The sequence below is a fragment of the Heptranchias perlo genome, chromosome 8, assembly GCF_035084215.1.
Source record: "Heptranchias perlo isolate sHepPer1 chromosome 8, sHepPer1.hap1, whole genome shotgun sequence".
Lineage (NCBI taxonomy): Eukaryota > Metazoa > Chordata > Chondrichthyes > Hexanchiformes > Hexanchidae > Heptranchias > Heptranchias perlo.
The window spans coordinates 56,446,186-56,467,862 of record NC_090332.1 but is presented as its reverse complement, the minus strand read 5'-3'; the positions used below and the strand labels follow the sequence as shown (position 1 = coordinate 56,467,862).

Genomic DNA, 21,677 nt, shown 5'->3' with positions numbered 1-21,677 from the left:
CGCCCTCACCTACCCTCTCTGTTACCTCATCAAAAAACTCAATCAAATTAGCTAAACACTATTTTCCTTTAACAAATCCATGCTGGCTTTCCCTAATCAATCCACACTTGTCCAAGTGACCGCTAATTCTGTTCTGGATTATCGTTTCTAAAAGTAACCACCGAGGTAAAAAGACTGGCCTATAGTTACTGGGTTTATCCTTACACTCTTGTCCTGAGGTTGAGAAAGGTGCTATATAAATGCAAGTCTTTCTTTCTTTTCTATCTAAAACATACAAGAGAGACAAGATACTGATCCATTGTTCCTAGATACCACAGTAAAACTAATTTATATTTATAACTGTACACAGTACGCCAGGTGAGATCTCACTAAAGCCCAGTACAATTGTAGTAAGACTTCTTTACTCTTGTACTCCAACCCCCTCGCAATAAAGGCCAAAATGCCATTTGCCTTCCTAATTGCTTGCTGTACCTGCATGTTAACTTTTTGTGTTTTTTGTACGAGGAAAGCCAGATCAATCTTAACACCAACATTTAATAGTTGCTCACCATTTAAAAAAAATTGTTTTTTAATTTTTCCTACCAAAGTGAATAATCTTACTTTTCCCCACATTATATTCCATCTGCCACCTTCTTGCCCACTAACCTAACTTGTCTATAATCCCTTTGCAGACACTTTTCGTCGTCCTCACAGCTTACTTTCCCACCCAGCTTTGTATAGTCAGCAAACTTGGATACATTGCACTCAGTCCCTTCATCTGTCATTAACATAGATTGTAAATAGCTGAGGTCCAAACACTGATCCTTGCGGCACTCCACTAGTTACAGCCTGCCAACCTGAAAAAGACCCGTTTATCCTTACTCTGTTCTTTCCATTAACCAACCCTCTATCCATGCTAACATAGTACACCCAACCTAGGATCCAAGGAGGACCAAGAAATTGATAAAGAAAAGGAAAATAGAATATGAGAGTAATCTAGCAAGAAACATAAAAACAGACTGTAAAAGCTTCTATAGGTAGGTAAAAAGGAAAAGACCGGCGAAGGAAAATGTGGGTCCCTTACACACAGAGACAGGAGAATTTATAATGGAGAATAAGGAAATGGCAGGGAAATTAAACAAATACTTTGGGCCCGATGTTACCAGGGCTGCGGGTTCTCGGCAGGGGGGGGGGCTATCGGGCGCGGCGAAATCAGTCAGCTCCCTGCGCGATCGTAGCATAATTGGATTCACATACCTGGTCCTCCGGGTTCCCCACTGCTGATCTGCGCATCGGGCGGGCTGCGCATGCGCAGTAAGATCTGTCAGCTGGAGGAGCTCTATTTAAAGGGGCAGTCCTCCACTGACATGCTGCAACAAATAGAAAGAATTACAGCATGGAGCAGCCCAGGGGGAAGGCTGCTCCCAGTTTAATGATGCCTCACTCCAGGTATCATTAGATGGGGTGAGTAGGAGGGGGGAGGACAGAGATCTCCCCCCCAGAGGGCGAGAGGAAGCGGCCTGCCTCTGCCACCAGGAAGGCGTGGCTCGAGGTAGCAGAGGAGGTCACCTGCGCCACCAACATATCGCCCACCTGCATACAATGCAGGAGGCGTTCCAATGACCTCAGTAGGTCAGCTGAAGTGAGTACACTTACTCTTTCCCCTACACTCCGTCTGCCACATCTCCTTCTGCACTACTAACACTACTCTGTCACATCACCCCTCATACCCACTCAAACCTCATCCTCATCTTACCTGCACCTACTCACCTCGCCAGTACTCATCCCGCTACTACCACTCAACCCAATCCTCATACAATCTCATGGCTCTATCTCATACTCACCCTCTCGTGCATCTCTTTCACGATCAGCCTCACTCAACCTGCCACTACCCGTGCTGCAGCCACAGGGCATGCATCACATATGTGCAGTAGGCAGCGTAAGGCAAACGTGTCGTGAGCATGAAGGGGATGCTTGAGGGTTTGTCACGGTTGTTACTTATATTTAATTTCTGAGCAACTCACATCACATATTATATTGGCACCACTACTGCCATGGCTTCGCGAATCTTGTCTGGTTTGTGCAATAATGCCCGTTCCTGAGGATCACTATGAAGACCCACAACTGATGACACCCATTGTGTCACTGCAGAGTGGGTGTAGGTGTATTTGCAAGGCTATTTTGTGCAGACAGCTGAGAGACGTCGGCGAAGTCCCCGGTTGCACCCTGGAAGGATGCGGAGAAGTTGTTGAGGGCAGTGGTGACTTTGACAGCGACAGGTAAGAAGATGGTGCTCGGGCCAGCCGGGAGCAGCTTGGCATGAAGAAGGCTGCAGATGCCCACGACTACATGTCGAGTGACTCTGAGCCTCCGTGTGCACTGCTGCTCAGAGGTCCAGGAAGCTGAGCCTCGGTCTGTGGACTCTGTGGCGAGGGTAGTGCTCTCTGTGACGCATCTCTCTCTGCAGTAGCCCTCCCTCCTGCTGTACAGGTGGATGTGTCACAGCGCTCTGTTGTGGAGCTCCACGTGTCAGAGGTGGACGGCGTGGATGGCGAGGCTGGTGATGCTGTTCACCCTCCGAGGAGGTCATGACTGCAGCTACGGCGGCCCTCATCCAGAAGATGTACATCTGAGGGGGTCCGCAAGGTAGGTACATATCTCTGGGCCCCGGGGTAAGTGTGCAAGTTGGTGACTTTGATTGTCAGGAGGAGGGTGATGGAGGCCAAACTTTGTCCCAAGTGACAGAGTGGCCTCCTGCAATGAGTGAGGGTCTCCCCCCCCACCTGTCAAATGGACCTTTGCAGCTGCCACAGGCTGACAGCTGCAACAGGTCCATTTGAACTGGGAGTGTTTCCCCCAGTGTGGGAAACAGTCCCAGTTTGCTTTAAAATCCCCCCCCCCCCAGTTAATGACCTGCGGGATTCCCACCAGCGGGGGCTGCGCGCGCACGCCGGCGCGTCAGTGGGGAACCCGGAAGTACGCAGGTTCGAGGCGGGCTCCGGTCCCGCTACGGGATTTCCCGATTTTCGGGCCCCCCGCCAGGAACGCACCCGATAGCGGGTGCTAAAATGCTGCCCTTTGTGTCTGTCTTCACGGAAGACAACACAAAAAAACTCCCAGAAATACCAGAGAAGCAAGGGTCTGGCGAGAATGAGGAACAGAAAGTAATTAGCATTAGTTGAAAAAATAGTACTAGAGAAATTAATGGGACTGAAAGTAGATAAATCCCAAGGACCCGATGATCTACATCCCATGGTTTTGAAAGAGGTGGCCAGAGATAGTGGATGCATAGGTTGTCATTTTCCAAAATTCTACAGATTCTGTAATGGTTCCTGCAGATGCAAATGTAACCCAATTATTTAAGAAAGGAGGGAGAGAGAAAACAGGGAACTACAGACCTGCTGGCCTGATATCAGGAGTGGGGAAAATGCTAGAATCTATTATAAAGGATGTGATAACAGCACACTTAGAAAATAATAATAGGATTTGGCAGAGTCAACATGGATTTATGAAAGGGAAATCATGTTTGACAAACCTATTGGAGTTCTTTGAGGATGTAACTAGTGGAATAGATACGTGGGAACCAGTGGATGCAGTGTATTTAGATTTTCAGAAGGCTTTCGATAAGGTCCCACACAGGAAGTTGGTGAACAAAGTTAGAGCACATGGAATTGGGAGAAATAACTGGCATGGATTGAGAATCGGTTAACAGACAGAAAACAGTAGGAATAAACTGGTCTTTTTCAGGTTGGCAGACTGTGACTAGTAGGGTACCGCAGGGATCGGTGCTTGGGCCCCAGCTATTCACAATCTATATCAATGATTTAGATGAGGGGACCAAATGTAATATTTCTAAGTTTGCTGATGACACAAAACTAGGTGGGAATGTGAGTTGTGAGGAGGATGCAAAGAGGCTTCAAGGGATATAGACAGGCTAAGTGAGTTGGCAAGAACATGGCAGGTGGAATATAATGTGGAAAAATGTGAAGTTATCCACTTTGGTAGGAAAAACAGAAATGCAGAGTTATTTTTGAAATGGTGAGAGATTGGGAAACGTTGATGTTCAAATGGACCTGGGTGTCCTTGTACATGAGTCACTGAAGGCTAACATGCAGGTGCAGCAAGCAATTAGGAAGGCAAATGGTATGTTGGCCTTTATTACAAGAGGATTTGAATGCAGAAGTAAAGATGTCTTACTGTAATTATATAGGGCCTTGGTGAGACCGCACCTGAAGTATTGTGTACAATTTTGCTCTCCTTACCTAAGGATATACTTGCCGTAGAGGGAGTTCAACTAAGGTTCGCCAGGCTGATTCCTGGGATGGCGGGATTGTCGTACGAGGAGAGATTGAGTAGACTAGGCCTGTATTCTCTCGAGTTTAGACGAACGAGAGGTGATCTCATTGAAACATACAAAATTCTTACAGGGCTCGACAGGATAGATGCAAAAAGGATGTTTCCCCTGACCAGGGAGTCTAGAACCAGGGGTCAGTCTCAGAATAAGGGATAGGCCATTTAGGACTGAGATGAGGAGAAATTTCTTCAGAGGGTGGTGAATCTTTGGAATTCTTTACTCCAGAGGGCTGTGGAGGCTCAGTCATTGAGTACATTCAAAACAGAGATTGATAGATTTCTAGATATTAAAGGCATCAAGGGATATGGGGATAGTGCAGGAAAATGGCGTTGAGGCAGAAATCAACCGTGATCTTGTTGAATAGCGGAGCAGACTCGAGGGGCTGGATGGCCCACTGCTACTCTTATTTCTCATGTTCTTATAACTCTTACCTTATGTGGCACCTCATCAAATACCTTTTGAAAATCCAAATTATACATCCACTGATTCCCCTTTATCGAGCCTGCTTGTTACACCCTCAAAAAACTCTAATAAATTTGTCAAACACGATTTCCCTTTCATAAAACCACGTTGACACTGCATAATCATATGATTTTCTAAGTGCCCTGTTTCCACTTCCCTAATAATGGATTCCAGCATTTTCCTGACAACTGATGTCAGACTAACTGGTCTGTAGTTCCCTGTTTTCTCTCTCCTTCCTTTCTTGAATAGCTTTCTATTGAATTTGCTATCTTCCAATCCGCTGGGTCCGTTCTAAAATCCAGGGAATTTTGGAAGATCATAACCAATGCATCCACTATCTCTGCAGCCACCTCTTTTATAACTCTCGGATGTAGGCCATCAGGTCCAGGGGACTTTTCGGCTTTTAGTCCCATTAGTTTCTCCAGTACTTTTTCTCCACTGATATTAATTACTTTAAGTTCCTCACTCTCATTAGCCCTTTGGTTCCCCACTATTTCTAGTATGCTTTTTGTGTCCCCTACTGTGAAGACTGATACAAAATTTAACACCTGCCATTTCCTCATTCCCCATTATAATTTCTCCTGTTTCAACCTCTAAGGGACCAACATTTACTTTTGCTTCTCTCTTCCTTTCTACATACTAGTAGAAGCTCTTGAAATCTGTTTTTATATTTCTTGCTAGTTTACTTTCATATTCTATTTTCTCCCTTTTTATCAATTTTTTGGGTATCCTTTTCTGTTTCTAAAACTCTCCCAATCCTCTGGCTTACTACTACTCTTCGCAACATTATAGGCCTCTTCTTTTAGTCTAATACTATCCTTAACTTCTCTAGTTAGCCACAGATGAATCACTTCTCCCGTGCAGTTTTATTTCTCAATGGAATGTATATTTGTTAAGAATATGAAATATTTCTTTAAATGTTTGCCAATGCTTATCTACTGTCACACCTTTTAATCTAATTTCCCAATCTACCGTAGCCAACTCGCCCCTCATACCCATGTAATTGGCTTTAAGTTTAAGACTCCAGTTTCTGTCTTAAGTCACTCTCAAACTCAATGTGAAATTCTATCAGATTATGATCACTCTTCCCCAGAGGATCCTTTACTGTGAGATTACTAATTAACCATGTCCCATTGCACAATACAAGATTAAAATACCCTGTTCGCTGGTTGGTTCCATGACGTGTTGTTCTAGGAAACTGTCTCAAATGCATTCCATGAACTCGTCTTCCACTCTGCTTTTGCCAATTTGATTTGTCCAGTGTATATGAAGATTAAAGTCCCCCACAATGATTGCATTACCTTTGTTACAAGCTCATTATTTCTTGATTAATACTATGTCCAACGGCATAGCTACTGTTAGGGGGCCTATAAACTACTAACTGTTTTCTGCCCCTTGTTATTTCTTATTTCCACCCATTCTGAAGGAGGGAAATTAGAGTCAAATCAGGTACAGAAAGAGAAATAAAGAGGAAAAGAAAGATTAGATTAAGAGAAAAAAGAAAAAGCAAGATTTTTTTTTAAAAACTTGACATTTTTAAAATCTCTTAACAATTGACTATATGCAGGAATGAGATTGAACCGTTTAAATGGTTCCCTTTCTGGGCCAGAAGTTGATTGGCATTACATTAACAATTATCACGTCGTTAAAAGGTACTTATGCAGTTAAGACCCTGCCCTAACTTTCTGTGGCAAGTTTAACATGCAATTAATGTGCAAATCCAGGAAGTTCTTCAAAAATAACCTGGGGGGGGGGGGGGGAGGAGGAGAGAGGGGAGCAGCCCTAAGGGCGCGACACCATTTACACGAAGCAAATGGCAGAGTGACGTACGTCGACCAGCAAGTTCTGGAGATTCCCAATTCAAGGCGTATCTCAATCCCCTGAACTTACTGGCTGATTTGTGTATTAATAATGGCATGCGTTGTTAACACGTCATTATATTTCCAGCAAGGTCCGGCCCAAAATGTCACTCAAGGATCCCCTAAAACATACTTCAGAACACTGAAAAATAACTTTCACCTGTATTTAATTACTAGTTCTTTTGAGAAAGCCACATAATCCAAAATTCATCCAACAAGGAGCTCAACATTACTAAGATGAGTATACACCAAGGCTTCTTCGACAGGACCTCCCAATCCCGCAGCTTCTATCACCTAGAAGAACAAGGGCAGCAGGCACATGGGACCAATGCACCTGCACATTCCCCTCCAAGTCACACACCATCCTGACTTGGAAATATATCGCCGTTCCTTCATGGTGGCTGGGTCAAAATCCTGGAACTCCCTAACAGCACTGTGGAAGAACCGTCACCACAAGGACTGCAGCGGTCCAAGGCGGCAGCTCATCACCAACTTCTCAAAGGCAATTAGCGATGGGCAATAAATGCTGGCCTTGCCAGCAATGCCCATATCCCATGAACGAATAAAAAGAAATACACTGCAGTACAGGGTTTCTGCACGCCACTCAAACTACTTGAGTGGTATTATAACTGGACATTATACCTGGTACTTAAAAATGATATTTCATTTAACTATAAAGAACAAACTTGTATATTGTCAATATTTACCTTGTGAACCAACAGTACAATTAAGAGCATAACCATTCACCAAAAGACTCTCTCTCTGGCTGCGTCCATGGGCCTTTAGCAGATTAATAGCCTTGATTGGATAGCGAGCCTGGCCCTTGGCATCTGTGAATTTTACTGCATGAGCAGCATCTACCACCATATTGGCAAAGAAGTCTGCATCACTGTGATTCAAGTCAAGGTTCATAAGGATTGCTAAAGTTTAAAATTAGATCCATGATCGTGTAACTAAAGCACCAATATTTGAAAACTCAACTCATCAATTGGTGAGGAGTTACGTTATACTGAAAATACTATCCCTTATATCTGCCACCTTGGAGCCTGGGCAGATATAAATATAAAATGCAAGCATGGAATGCCAGTGGATAATTTCCACTCAACTCAATGGTGTACATCTCAAACTCACAAAGGAACAAAACTGCCAACTGCATAGCTAAAGCTTGTTAGAACAATCTACATCAAATCACGTTTGTAGGTTAATAATGCATGTGAAATCATCATGCTGTAATTTCACAAAAGGAAACGGAGTAGCAACAAAAATCAGTTAATGAGCACCATAAGACTAACAGTACTTTGTAGTAGAAATCAGTTGAAGTAAAAAGGTCTTACTGAAGTATTTTTACAGATCAAGATAGCATCGGGTTTAGAATTCTCCAAGGTGTAATACAGCAGGTATTAAACAAACTTAAAAATCCATTTTGAGAGTTGTATTTCAATTCCATTCATGAAAAAGCTTGTTTTAAAATTTTCTATTGCACTCAATACTGATGGTATTATCTAATTGTTCAATCAACTGAGCAGAAGCAGGAATATCCAAGTTGAGTTAGCCAATCCAACTGATGCTTATTAGAGGAACTACAATAGACCTCAGCATTAACAGCTTAGGAATGTTAAAAAATACAGCCAGGCTTCTTGCCTTGATGGAAATGCCTACATGGATACTAGGTGAGACATGATCAACTTTAGCATGATAGCTATCACAGTAGAATAGCAATCCAACAATCACCATTCTAGGTGCACAATATTAGGAATGGATTAATTTATAAGAGTCACAATGTGGAACATTCTCAGCAAGAATGAAATCTGCAGCTGAGGAGTTAGGAGAGAAAAGTTATACACAGTAAAGTACACCAGCCATTTCCACTTGAAAGATACACTCCTATTATCTTTGATGACATGGAAGTTTTAGCAGCATTGACGAGACACTCTCTGCCTAGCTCATCCATGTTAATGGTCAGGTTTTCCTGGATGTAACGGACTGCCTCCCTGTTAAAACAGAGAAAATATTTACATTATATCCTATCTTTATTCAATTACATTTACAATTTAAATGTTTACAAAAGACAAAAATATAAAGCACCAATATCAAAATTTGCAGCTAAATCAATGTTCACTTCTATGAATACTAAAGCAAAAACATCCTTGAAAAATTTAGTAAACTCTCGATTCCATTTAGTTTAAATTACTAGATTTGCATTATTAAATTAAACAAGTGTTACCAAGCATGTTAACATATATAATGCTCGATACTTCAATTCAATAGCACATTTGTTAATCCAACCACCTCAACATCAGACCACCACTGCTCTTTTTGATATATATTAATGACCTAGACTTGGGTATAGAGGGTATCATCTGCAAAGTTTGCAGATGACACGAAACTCGGAAATGTAGTAAACAATGTGGAGGATAGTATCTGTTAGGGGGACATAGACAGACACGACAGATTAAATTTAACGCAGAGAAGCGTGAAGTGATACGTTTTGGTAAAAAGGACGAGGTGCAATATAAACTAAATGGTACAATTTTAAAGCGTAAAGATAGACCTGGGGGTGCACACACACAACTCTTTGAAGGTGGCAGGACAAGTTGAGAAGGCTGTGAAAAAAGCATATGGTTTTATTAATAGAGGAAAAGAGTACAAAAGCAAGGACGTTATGCTAAACCTTTATAAAACATTGGTTAGGCTTCAGCTGGAGTAGTGTGCTCAATTCTGAGCACCACACTTTCGGAAGAATGTCAAAACCTTAGAGAGGACGCAGAAGAGATTTACTAGAATGGTACCAGGGATGAGGGTCTTCAGTTATGTGGACAGACTGGGGTTGTTCTCCTTGGAGCAGAGAAGGTTATGAGGAGATTTGATAGAAGTGTTCAAAATCATGAACGGTTTTAACTAAGTAAACAAGGACAAACTGTTTCCAGTAGCAAAAGTAATCAGAGGACACAGATTTAGGGTGATCAGCAAAAGAGCCAGAGGCGATATGCGGAAGCATTTTTTATGCAGCGAGTTATGATCTGGAATGCACTGCCCGAAAGGATGGTGAAAGCAGATTCAATAGTAACTTTCAAAAAGGGAATTAGATAAATACTTGAAGGGAAAAAATTTACAGGGCTATAGGGAAATAGCAGGGAAATGGGACTAATTGGATAGCTCTTTCAAAGAGCAGGCCCAGGCATGATGGTCTGAATGGCCTCCTCCTGTGCTATACCTACTCTGATTGTATGATAAACTAGGCATTTCATCTCTTCACTCCTTCCATCAAGTCTTTGGAATGGTTAAAGCAGCCTCTCCCAATCCTAAATTGCTCAGACAATAATCACAGCACTCAACCATCTAGACAAGAAAAGTTTCTGGTTCAATGCCTGCTTTATACTGATCAATTCTCACCTAGGACAATAATTTTTGTCACTTCATGTAGTATTAGTGGTTATGTTGTCCAGAGCACAGAGAGAGTACATCAATAGCAACATCTCCGATCTCTGTGCAGCCATTTCATTTGTACAGAAACAAATTCAGCACAATATTATGAATGGCAATCTTTTTCTCCCCACGAGTAATAACTAGCAAGTCAGGAAAAAAGCCAAGCTAGCCAAACGATGTGGGTTCTTGCAAAGTTTAATCATTTATCAAATCTAACACTAGACAAGGAGGCATTATCTGGTAAAACAATTCCTTAGATAATAATACAAACAGAAGATGGCCGCTGAGGTGCACATTTAGATCATGGAGGAGATAGTTAAGGTTCAGCCCGAACTATTTCTGAAAAGAATATGTAGCCGTACCGGTTAGATACATAACCCCCACCCAAAAGAATAATTAATAGCCACAAACTACCCATTTATTGCCTGCTGAAAACATTTAACATTAGCCCAATGTTTTCCACACGGTCCAGGGAAAGGGCAATCACAATTATTTTAAGAGTACATAACCAGATCTCTCAAAATCATTCTGCTAAAAAAAAACCTCTGCATCAAGTGTAAACAGCATCAATTCCCCCTAGCAAACAAAATGCTTCTTGAAATTTAACGGTAGCTTCAAAAAATGTTTTTTTAAAACTCTAAGAACCTCTTGGAATACCACCACCTGCAACATTAAGTACGTTTTAGTGCCCAGATGCTATTACCAGACTTTCATTAAAAAGTCTCATTTGTATCATAGAAACTATACAACTGTTGTAAACTTCTCTTTTCCCACTTGTTCATTCCAACTTGGGTCCACCTAACCACCACTTCGATTTACCTCCTGTTCTCTCCTGCTTCTTTCAATCTCTAGTTGTGTCCTGCCTTGGCTCTTTACTATCATTCAGAAATGATAACCAGGCATTCAAGGTTTGACAAATTTCAGTAACTAAGCTTTCAAGCAAATTTCAACCTCAGCGCATAGACAACCAGTGTCTCATGCCAGAAAAACTAGTACAAATTGAAATCTGCAATACATTCTGTAAAAGACTCCAGTGATTGTATTACTTGTGTCTGCTTAACTTATCTAATACTTTATACCAGAACTTACTTGCAGGCAAGACGATAACCACCAATGATTGAGGTTGGATGAATTTTCTGTTTGACCAATTCATCCGCACCCTTCAGTAGTTCTGCAGCGATAATAACCTGTATTAAGGACAATAGAGCTCAGTCTGTTATAAAGCATCAACTATTCCCCCCCCCTCCCAAGTTCACTTTCACAACAGAAAGATATTTGTTTGACCCAGTATTCAAAAAATGAGAAACAAAAAGTGAATTAAAAAAGACAACTTTTAATCCATACGGAAAACCAAAGTCCTGGAAATGTTTGGAGGGAATTCACTGTATACTCAACTTAATTCAGTCTCATATTAAATTATCTGATAATTCAATTTTTTAAAACACTAAGTTCCAATTTTCCTATGTCATTACATTGCTTAATTTAAATTATTGGATAATTCCATTTTAAGTGCAAAAAATAACATTAGCATTTATGTCTAAAATATATTCATGAACATAAATCATGATATAATGTTGCCAACTTGGGGCCAATGGGATACAGGAAAATAGTGTGTATAACCCAATCATTCAGGTTCCAAAATATTCCCTGCAAACCTCTCCATCGGTTCATGCGGATAATTGTGTTCCTGCCACATCATCTTCAGAGTTAATTCTAGACAATAAACAATTGCAACATGATTACACAGCATATCGTGCTGACAATTTTTCTACAACACATCAATTATTGGTGGAAGATTCTGTTGGTCAGTAATGGGATAAAATAGTTAAAGTGATCAATATACATTTATATTTCAGGACAATTCAGGTTAATCCACAAATATTCCCCATTAGTGTTGAGGTTTTTAAAAATAAATCAAGTCAACTAATACAAATGTACTTACAACTGAAGTTGTACCATCCCCTACTTCCTTGTCCTGAAGATCAGCTAATTCACATAACACCTTGGCAGCTGGATGCTCTACTTCAAGTAGCTTCAGAATCGTTGCTCCGTCATTAGTGATGGTGACATCCTATACAAGATCACAAATATGTATAATTTAGAAGTGTGAAGCAAACATTTGAGATTTTTGTTTTATTCTGCTAGATCCTTTAAATCCACAGTAAATATTTTCAGCGCTACCTGAAAGTTATGCTTTTTCTTTTAGCCAAAAGATAAATAATTCTCATTTCTGCTCAAAAACAAATACTTCCTTTACTCAATAAACACTTTGTGCAATCAGTGCTGAGTCTTCAAATGATTACGCAGCTTTGCCTTCCTTCGGAGTTAGGCAGCTTTTTTTAAAAAAAGCAAACCTTTACCTGTCGAATCTCATCAAGTCAGTCTCCTCCATGTGACATCACCAAAGGAGAACACTGCAAGGTTGTTCTTTTGAATAACTGAGCTCAGGAAAGTACTCCACCAGCTGGGTACAGATTTCCCAAATACAATTTTCTCCCCTCTGGCTTATTTCCTTTGGTGCTAACTTCTGATACCTCACGCTAGTGTGGCCATTTTTTAGTTAAAGCATGGAAACTACTCATCCGTGAGGACATTCCAGTCAAGTTCAAAGAAATCCTTGCTGATTTTTACACTTCCCCAGCCCAGAAACAGAAGCCAATGGCACCCCAACCACCCACCAGTTGAAATCACCAGATTGGAGGAGGCCATTCTACCCATCGTGCCTGTGCCGGCTCTTTGAAAAAGCCCATTTAGTCCCATTCCCCAGCTCTTTCCCCATAGCCCTGTAAATTTTTCCCTTCAAGTATTTATCCAATTCCCTTTCAAAAGTTGCTATGGAATGACTAACTGGATCGCTCTTACAAAGAGCCAGCACGGGCTTGATGGGCTGAATGGCCTCCTGTGCAGTAACCATTCTATGATGGAATGACTTCGATGGAAGTGAAAACCAAACAGCGTCCCATTTCTGATCTCTGTTTGGGTGTGGGGACATGATTGTTGAGCCACAGTCAACCCCAATCAACATTCATTCGCATAAGTCAAAAATATTGACCATTTGGGCAAGGTATCAGAGGGCATCCAGTGCCTGTGAAAGAGCATCCCAACAATTCAGAAGAGAAATTTGGCAACAAAAATATAACAGTGGCAAATTCTACTTACACCAATATCATCCACCAACATCTTATCCAGACCAACTGGCCCCAAGGAGCTTTTCACAATGTTGGCAATGGACGCTGCTGCCATCACTGAAAAAAATAACAAGCAAATATACCAGGGCAAGAAAGCAAACTGGAATAATCATCTTTGGAATTTTATTACAAGGAATGGGTATGATCAAATCAGATATGCACAACAATCAATAGCTGCCCCAATAAATTAAGAAGTGACTTTTAGTAAAGATGGCTAACTTCAGGAATTTACTAAGTGAACTGGGCTGTTTATACAAAAGCAAAATACCGCAGATGCTGGAAATCTGAAATAAAAACAGAAAATACTGGAAAACACTCAGCTGGTCAGGCAGCACCTGTGGAGAAACAGAGTTAACGTTTCAGGTCATTGACTTTTCCGATGAAGGTCACCATAATTTTCTGTTTTTATTTTGGGCTGTTTATCACAGAATCATACAGCAGAGAAGGTGGTCATTTGGCCCATCTTGTCTGTGCTGGCTCGCTGGAAGAGCTACCAAATAGTCCCACTCCACTGCTCTTTCACAACAGCCCTGCAAATTTTTCCTTAAGTGGAGATCCAGTTTCCTTTTGAAAGTTACCACTGAATCTGCTTCCACCACCTAACTCACTGAGTAAAAAAAAATGTCTCCTCACCCCATCGCTGGCTTTTTTGCCAATTATTTTAAATCTGTGTCCTCTTGTTACCAACCCCTCCTGTCAATATAAATAGTTTTTCCCTATTACCCTATCAAAACCCCACATAATTTTGAAAACCTCTTAAATCTCCCCTTAACCTTCTCTGCTCTAAGGAGAACAATCCCAGCTTCTCTAGTCTCTCCAGATAACTAAAACCCCCTCATTCATGGTACCATTCTAGTAAATCTCCTCTGCGCTCTCTCCAAGACCTTCACGTCTTTCCTAAAGTGTAGTCATGTGTGCTTTTTCCTAATACTTCACGCAAGCACATAAATTACACTAAAGAATAAAAAACGTTATACAGTTTTAACACTTGTAATGGTAGATTATATTAGCATCAGCCTAGAATAATCAGAACTATATATAGACAAATAAGTCACAACATAAATAACATTTCAAACTACTGAGAAGCTAATATGCTTGCAATCACAATTTGTTCAATTTGAATTCAATGCTGTATACATTTCAAGTGCTATATACATTTCAACGTAATCTAATACTTGATTTGTTTTGATAAAAATTAATTTACATTCAATTAAAATTTCACAACTTATATATTACTACAAAATTACAAGGATAGACCTAATGATCTGAAAATCATTTTCATACTAGATGAGAAAAATTAACAGAAGCTTTCATTTATGAATGTAAAAAAAAAATCAGGATTACTAAGGAATAGAGCCTCAACTATATACTCCATTATCCACAATCTGGATGAGAAGGATTTAAGGCTTTGCATCAGGCCCTACAAGCACTTGAATTAAACTCCCATGCATATTTATCAGGTCAGGCCTTTAATAAAAGCACATTATACAGGATCCTTCAGGTCTGAAGTTAGGTCACATATTTTGGTGAGCTCCCAATTCAGGTTGGGTCTTTTATCAGCACTGAGCTGCAACTCAATTATTTAATTAACTTGACATGACATGTCATGTAATTGCACATCTTACTTTAAGCCTTAAACTTAATGTTCTGCCATGTCATACAGGCAAGACGAGACAATCACCACCCTCCCTCAGACCCATGGCTACTTCTCTCTTTCCCATTAGCATGTTTCAAATTAGTACTAAAATAGGAAATGTTTTCCACCACTGAAATGACAGCAAATTAATTTGAGTTTCCAATTAACGCATTAATAAAGCAATGAAGCACCTTGGAGCAGCAGGAAAGACTATGCTCCTGTGCTCCCGACCGTAGCCACACCTTTAGCAAGAGATTACACACCAAAGGAGACTGGGAAGGAGGAATTACATCAATTTTTATATAGATGATTTAGACTTGGGGTAAAACAGGCTTTCCAAATATGCAAACGACACAAAAGTAGAGATGACTTAGCAAAGTGTGGATGACTGTAAAGCCTTGAGACACGTGACCAGTTTAACGGAATGTGCAGACTCAATTTAATGCAGAGAAATATGTGGAGATAGATTGGTGGGCGAATTGGGAACAAGGATACGAAGATAGAGGAGTCTCTCTGCGCGCAGGGACTTGCACAAGCTCCAATACATGGTGAGAGATGCAGTAAGGACGAGTACGGGCCGGCAGCAACCCATTCCACGCTCGATAGAAGGGGAAGTAAAATAAACTCTCCTTACCATTTCTTCAGCGGCCTCCAGTGGTCCCTTTAAGAACCGCGGTCGAACGGGAAAAACGAATCGAAGCTTGCACAGCGCATGCTCCATCTAGTTTTTCACGCATTTTGCAGAAGGATCCTGAAACTGGCGCAGGACCCTACTCTGCAATTTAAATTGATCCATCGCTGATTTCAGTAAGCTGCCAGGTAAATGGAAGCTACTCACCGATGCTCTTCGAACATCACGAACTCCTAAAACGTACCAGGCTTTGTCTAAAAGTTGGGGGAGGGGCGAGTGTCAGCCGGGTTGTTAGGGCGAGGAGATTCTGGAACATTCTAACGGTCGGCTGGGGCCAAGACCGGGCGTGCGGACCCACCATCCACCGGCCCACTCCAATTTGACTGGTCAAGCCCGAACCCTAAGCACTTTCTCAGGCTTCTCCTCACACGCATCCGCCGACACGCACGTGTCTTCGTACCCCGAAGGCTCACGATCCCAGGCCTGCTGCTCGCGCTAATACAGCACGGAGCAAAATGGCAGGAGTATCCTTCCTTCCCTCTGTCAATGTGAAGGTGCTGTCTCTTACCGTTCTGAGTGCGAACCGAATCTCCAGAGGTTCTCTGCCCGAGCACATTCAACGGACCTTCCATCGCCGCCATCTTCAGCTCCACCACACACACCGGAAGAGGCAGCGCCAGGGGTATGCCGGGATTCGCGATTATTGTGGCATTGTGGGTAACATTGTGGTTCGGTTGCTATGGAGCTGATAAAACAACTTTGAACGCGAACCCATTCCTTACCCAGGTAAAACCCCATCGTAATAGGTTTCTCTTTGAGTGAACCCGTAGCGGACACTGGGTTGGCCCAGTGTCATGAACGCCGATAAAGTAACGGTGTCTTATTTTTTGATGTGGAGATGCCGGTTGGGATTAAAAATAAAATTGTTGGACTATAACTTGGTGTTGTAAAATTGTTTACAATTATTTTTTGTTGGCACGAACACACACCCAAATCATACGAATACTATTGTCCTTATTCACTATACGCTCCAGCCATATTAGGTTTCTCACGATGCCGTCTATTTCGCTATTTTTAAGGCCTTTAAAAAACGGGGTTAAGTGTCATCTTTATTTTCAATACAAATCAAAATAACCAGAATCTAATAATTTTATTATTCAGATCGACGATGCACTCCAATCCCTGCAGTGCCCATCGGTCGCTATTTGTTTGTAGCATTCAGCCGTTCAGCGACTTGATTCGTTGCCAGGTTAACCGCCCAAATGTAGACAATACATGTAGCGCGATGATGTCAGACGCACCTCGAGCGTGCTTTTCGAAAGCTGGAGTGTAAGGTCTTTTCTCGAAATTACACATTAAGAGACACTGTCCATAAAAATAGAAAATGTTGGAGAAGCTCAGCAAGTCAGGCACCATCTGTGGAGAAAGAAACAGGGTTAACGTTTCAAGTCAAAGACCTTTCATCAGAACTTTCGTCAGGAAGGCCATCGACCCCATGGACTGTGTCCAACCTGGACTTGTGGATGGCCACCTTGACCAGGCCCAGGAGCAGACCCACGAGGAGGTCCTCTGTCTTGCCCAACTCCGGCTGCACCAGGTGGCAAAAGATCCGGAGCGTGGGACTGAAGCGTGAGGTCCTTGGCTCCCTCCTATTTCTCATCTACATGCTGCCCCTTGTCGACACCATCAGAATATACGCTGACAACACCCAGCTTTACCTCACCACCACCTCTCTCGACCCCTCCACTGTCTCTGATTTGTTACACTGCTTGTCTGACATCCAGTACTGGATAAGAACATAAGAAATAGAAGCTGGAATAGGCCATTTGGCCTCCCGAGCCTGCTCCGCCATTCAATAAGACCATGGCTGATCTTCTATCTCAACTCCACTAAGCAAAAACTTCTTCCAACTAAATATTGAGAAGACCGAAGCCATTGTCTTCGGTCCCTGCCACAAACTCCGTTGCTTAGCTACTGACTCCATCCCTCTCCTTGGCCACTGTCTGATGCTGAACCACACCATTCACAACCTTAACATCCCATTTGACCCTGAGATGAGCCTCCGATCAAATATCTGCTCCATCACCAAGACCGCCTACTTCCACCTCCATAACATCACCCGTCTCCACCCTGCCTCAGCTCATCTGCTGCTGAAACCCTCATCCATGCCTTTGTTACCTCTAGGCTTCACTATTCCAATGCTCTCATGGCCGTTCTCCCATCTTCCACCCTCCATAAACTTGATCTCTTCCAAAACTCTGCTGCCTGTACCCTAACCCACACCAAGTCTCATTCACCCATCACCCCTGAGCTCACTGACCTATATTGGCTCCCGGTCCAGTTACGCCTCAATTTTAAAATTCTCTTCCTAGTTTTTGAATTCCCCCTCTCTATCTTTGTGAGCTCATCCAGCCCTCCAAACCTCAGATCTCTGCGCTCCTCCAATTCTGGCCTTTTGCACATCCTCGATTTTAATCGCTCCATCAGTGGTGGCCGTACCTTCAGCTGCCTAGGCCCTAAGCTCTGGAATTCCCTCCTTAAACCTCTTCGCCTCTCTACATCTCTCTCCTCCTTTAAGATGCTCCTTAAAACCTACCTCTTTTACCAAGCATTTGGTCACCTGCCTGCTATCTCCTTATGTGGCTTGGTGTCAAATTTTGATTGATGATGCACCTGTGAAGCACCTTAGGATGTTTTACTATGTTAAAGGCACTATTTAAATGCAAGTTGTTGTTGTTGGAAGGATGTCGGAAGGGAATTTCAGAGAGTAGGGCCGAGGCAGCTGAAACTTCTGCCATCCACTTTGGGGAGCACTGTTGTCTCTAAAGAGGAGAGGTTTTTTTTGAGACACCAGATATTCAGGCTCTCAATAACAAACTACCACAAGGCGAATAGCATGGATACTTTGAAGGGGAAGCTAGATAAACATATGAGGGAGAAAGAACTAGATGATTATGCTGATAGGGATAGATGAAAAAGCTTGTCAAGGACCAGTTGGGCTGAATGGCCAGATTTTGTGTGCATGAAAGAAAAAGCTTTATCTCAGTGAAATGCTTTACTTGAAAACAATCAAAAAGTGATGACAGCTACTAAAAATGAATAGATTTGGAGAAAAAAATGAATGAAGGAAGGAAAGTATCAACACAGTGAAATAAATGCTTTCCTTGCAAAAATTAATAAGTGATATTAACTACCGAAAATGAGTTGATTTGAAGAAAAAAATGAATAAATGAAGGAAAAAGTATTAACTTGAAAACAATCAAAAAGTGATAAGAGCTACGAAAAATGACTAGATTTGATGAAAAAAAACAATGAATAGCAGAAAGTATTAATGCAGCGAAATAAATGCTTTACTTGAAAACAAACAAAAAGTGTTAAGAACTACTGGAAATGAATTAATTGTATCAAAAAATGAATAAATGAAAGAAAATACTTTAACTCAGCGAAATAAATACTTTACTTGAGAACAATCTAAAAGGGACCAGGGCTAAAAATTCGGCCACGTAGCGCCAGTTTTTCAGGTGCTATGTGGCATCTTAAGGTCCCAGAATGGCTTCCGGAATACGTGCTCGCCGTGTGCCAGACACTATTTTGGTAAAGGCATTTGCGCACGTGCAGATAATAAACGCCAGCATTATGTAAAGTAAGGAGAATATGGGTTAGATCAGTGCACAATGCTGATTTAAAGGGATAGACATTATTTTGGCACTCAATGCTTCAGCCAACGAACTTTCTTAACCACAAGCAGCTGAACATGTCTTAGACAGCCTGGAGGACCCCCCCCCCCCCCCCACCAGCACTGTTTAAAGGGATCATGCAGGTGTTACAGGTTAGTGGCTGGATTATTCCTTCTGACTGCTGGTACAATTGTATGTGTTTGTTGAAGCTTCCTATACTTGGATAGAGTTGCTATAGTATATAAAGAGTGGTTTGACAGGTCCTGCATTACTGTTGGTGTCATTTACAACAGTGTGCTGAACAAGATTCCAGGCAACCATGGGTGGCCTGCTAGAGCTCCAGTTGGGCATATTGAACACGACTCGGAGCATGCAGAGAGGCCACGCAGAGCAGGTCAGGCTGCGCGGAGAGGGAGGAGGAGGCGCACAGTACTGAACAGGAGGCCATATCTCATGAGAGCCTTCTGGGAACAATACTCTTACCTCAACATGAGCAAAGACCAGTGCATTCAATGGCTGTGGTTCACCAAAGAGGTTGTGACGGATATATGTCAACTGCTGCAGCCACAACTGCAGCCTCAGAGCAGGGCAGCGACAGCATTTCCTGTGGCTGTCAAGGTAATCATGGCGCTGAACTTTTACAGCTCTGGATCCTTTCAGGCCTCTGCTGGCGATATATGCAACATCTCACAGTTTGCAGTGCACTGCTGCATAAGAGAGGTTACTGAGGCACTGTACAAGCTGCGCAAAAGGTTCATTACATTACCTTTTGACAGAGAGAAGCAGAACGAGCGAGCACAAGGGTTTGCTCACATTGCAGGCTTCCCCAGGGTGCAGGGTGCCATTGACTGCATGCATATAGCCATGCGCGCACCACATCTCAACTCAGCCTTATTTATGATCAGAAATGGGTTCCACTCCCTCAGTGTGCAGTTGGCGTGCGACCACACGCAGCGCATCATGCAGGTCAATGCCCGCTACTCTGGCAGCAGTCACGACGCCTTCATTATGCAGCAGTCCAACGTCCTAACTATCTTTGCACCGGCTCGGCAAGTCAAAGGCTGGCTACTTGGTGACAAGAGCAATCCCCTCATGAGGTGGCTCATGACTCTGGTCAGGCACGTACGCACACATGCAGAGCAGGCATACAACGAGAGCCATGCGGTGACACATCGTCGAACACACCGTAGGCCTCCTAAAGCAACGCTTCTGTTGCCTGGACAGTTCTGGTGGAGCCCTGCAGTACTCTGCTGAGAGGGTGTCAAGATTCATCATGGTATGCTGCATACTGCATAACCTCACCCTTATGAGAGAACAGTCCTTGCACCGCCTATCCGGCAAGACCCTAAGTCAGAGGCAGAGGAAGAGGATGATGAGGAGGAAGGGGCTGAGGAAGAGGAGGAGGGAAGGAGATGATGGAGGAAGTGAAGGAAGATGCAAGGAGGCAACAAAGTGCACAGGCCCTGTCTGCCAGGGCTCTGCATGCTCACCTTACTCGTGAGTGATATCACTAACCTCAATGACACCTCCCAAGTCAACAACAGTACTACACTCCCCTCTTGTCTTCTCCCACATGTCAATCAAATCGTCCTCCATATGATTACACATTGCTTCTTCCTGCAGCTCATCACATAAATAAAAACCACCAACTGCGACTTCAAATCCAAATTTATAATGTAACACATTAACTCAAGTATCAAACATTAGACTATTCACCCTCGTGCATTCCCTCAGTGTCTGTCATTCATGTGCCTTTGCCTTTCCTAGTGCATCCCCAGTGGCTGGAGCATAGGTGGTGGTAGGCTGCTGGCCTTCAATTGAGGAGCAAGCACATGGCCTTGGAGGACGACCTCGAGCAGCTCTGGGCCAGGAGGGCCCGGCTTCAGACTGCACCATCTTGGCACAGGTTGCAGCAGTCTGGCCTGGCTGACTATCAGGCAACAGCAAGGACACTGGCGGAGTGGCAGGGGTGGGAGCAGGAATGCTGTCATCTGGAAAGAGGACAGCAGGTTCGACTGCCGTCGTGCCACTGCCACTCGCACGGTGCGGTGCAGCAGCACTCCTGGTGATAAGCTGAAGAATGGATTGCTGGAGTGCTTTCATGCCCTGGAAGCCCCGTTCCACAGTCATACCCAAAGCCACGATAGCAACAGTCTGCGCTTCCAAAGCAGTAGTAGTCTGCGCTTCCAGAGCTGCCATATCAACTGTCTGGGCTGCAATAGCATCAGTCTGAGCTACCATAGCAGCTGTCAGACCTTTGATAACTTTGCTTTGTGCTGTAATGGAAGCCGTGACATCGATCTGCATCATGGTGGGTTCAACATGTCTGCGGATGGAGGTGACCACCCATTCCATGTGGGTGAGGATGGGCTCCAAGCTTTGTCCAAAGCCCTGCGCCAAGTTGGAGGTGGTCTCCTCCATGCCTCTTGTCATTGTGCGCAGGCTTTCTGGCAGGCTTTCCAGTA

The 21,677-nt window shown here is 42.9% G+C and overlaps 2 protein-coding genes and 1 non-coding gene across 3 annotated transcripts in view; 1 reads left to right on the top strand and 2 right to left on the bottom strand.

The window, feature by feature from the left end:
- Positions 1 to 16,213, bottom strand: part of tcp1 (t-complex 1) — a 43,743-nt gene extending 27,530 nt beyond the window's left edge. Inside the window, exons 1-6 of the mRNA XM_067989132.1 lie at positions 16,104 to 16,213; positions 13,240 to 13,325; positions 12,023 to 12,151; positions 11,170 to 11,267; positions 8,535 to 8,645; positions 7,362 to 7,543 (exon numbers count right to left, since the gene is read on the bottom strand). Of these exons, the coding sequence (XP_067845233.1) occupies positions 7,362 to 7,543; positions 8,535 to 8,645; positions 11,170 to 11,267; positions 12,023 to 12,151; positions 13,240 to 13,325; positions 16,104 to 16,176 (679 nt within the window). The 5' untranslated portion in view covers positions 16,177 to 16,213. The remainder of the gene's footprint in view (positions 1 to 7,361; positions 7,544 to 8,534; positions 8,646 to 11,169; positions 11,268 to 12,022; positions 12,152 to 13,239; positions 13,326 to 16,103) is intronic.
- On the bottom strand, positions 14,905 to 15,022 carry LOC137324871 (small nucleolar RNA SNORA29). The gene has a single exon (XR_010963747.1). It is a non-coding gene; the product is annotated as a small nucleolar RNA SNORA29 (small nucleolar RNA).
- Positions 16,214 to 19,701: 3,488 nt separating the features above from the next.
- On the top strand, positions 19,702 to 20,466 carry LOC137324829 (putative nuclease HARBI1). The gene has a single exon (XM_067989556.1). The coding sequence runs from the start codon at positions 19,702 to 19,704 to the stop codon at positions 20,464 to 20,466; it is 765 nt and encodes a 254-aa protein (XP_067845657.1).
- The last annotated feature ends 1,211 nt before the right edge of the window (positions 20,467 to 21,677 follow it).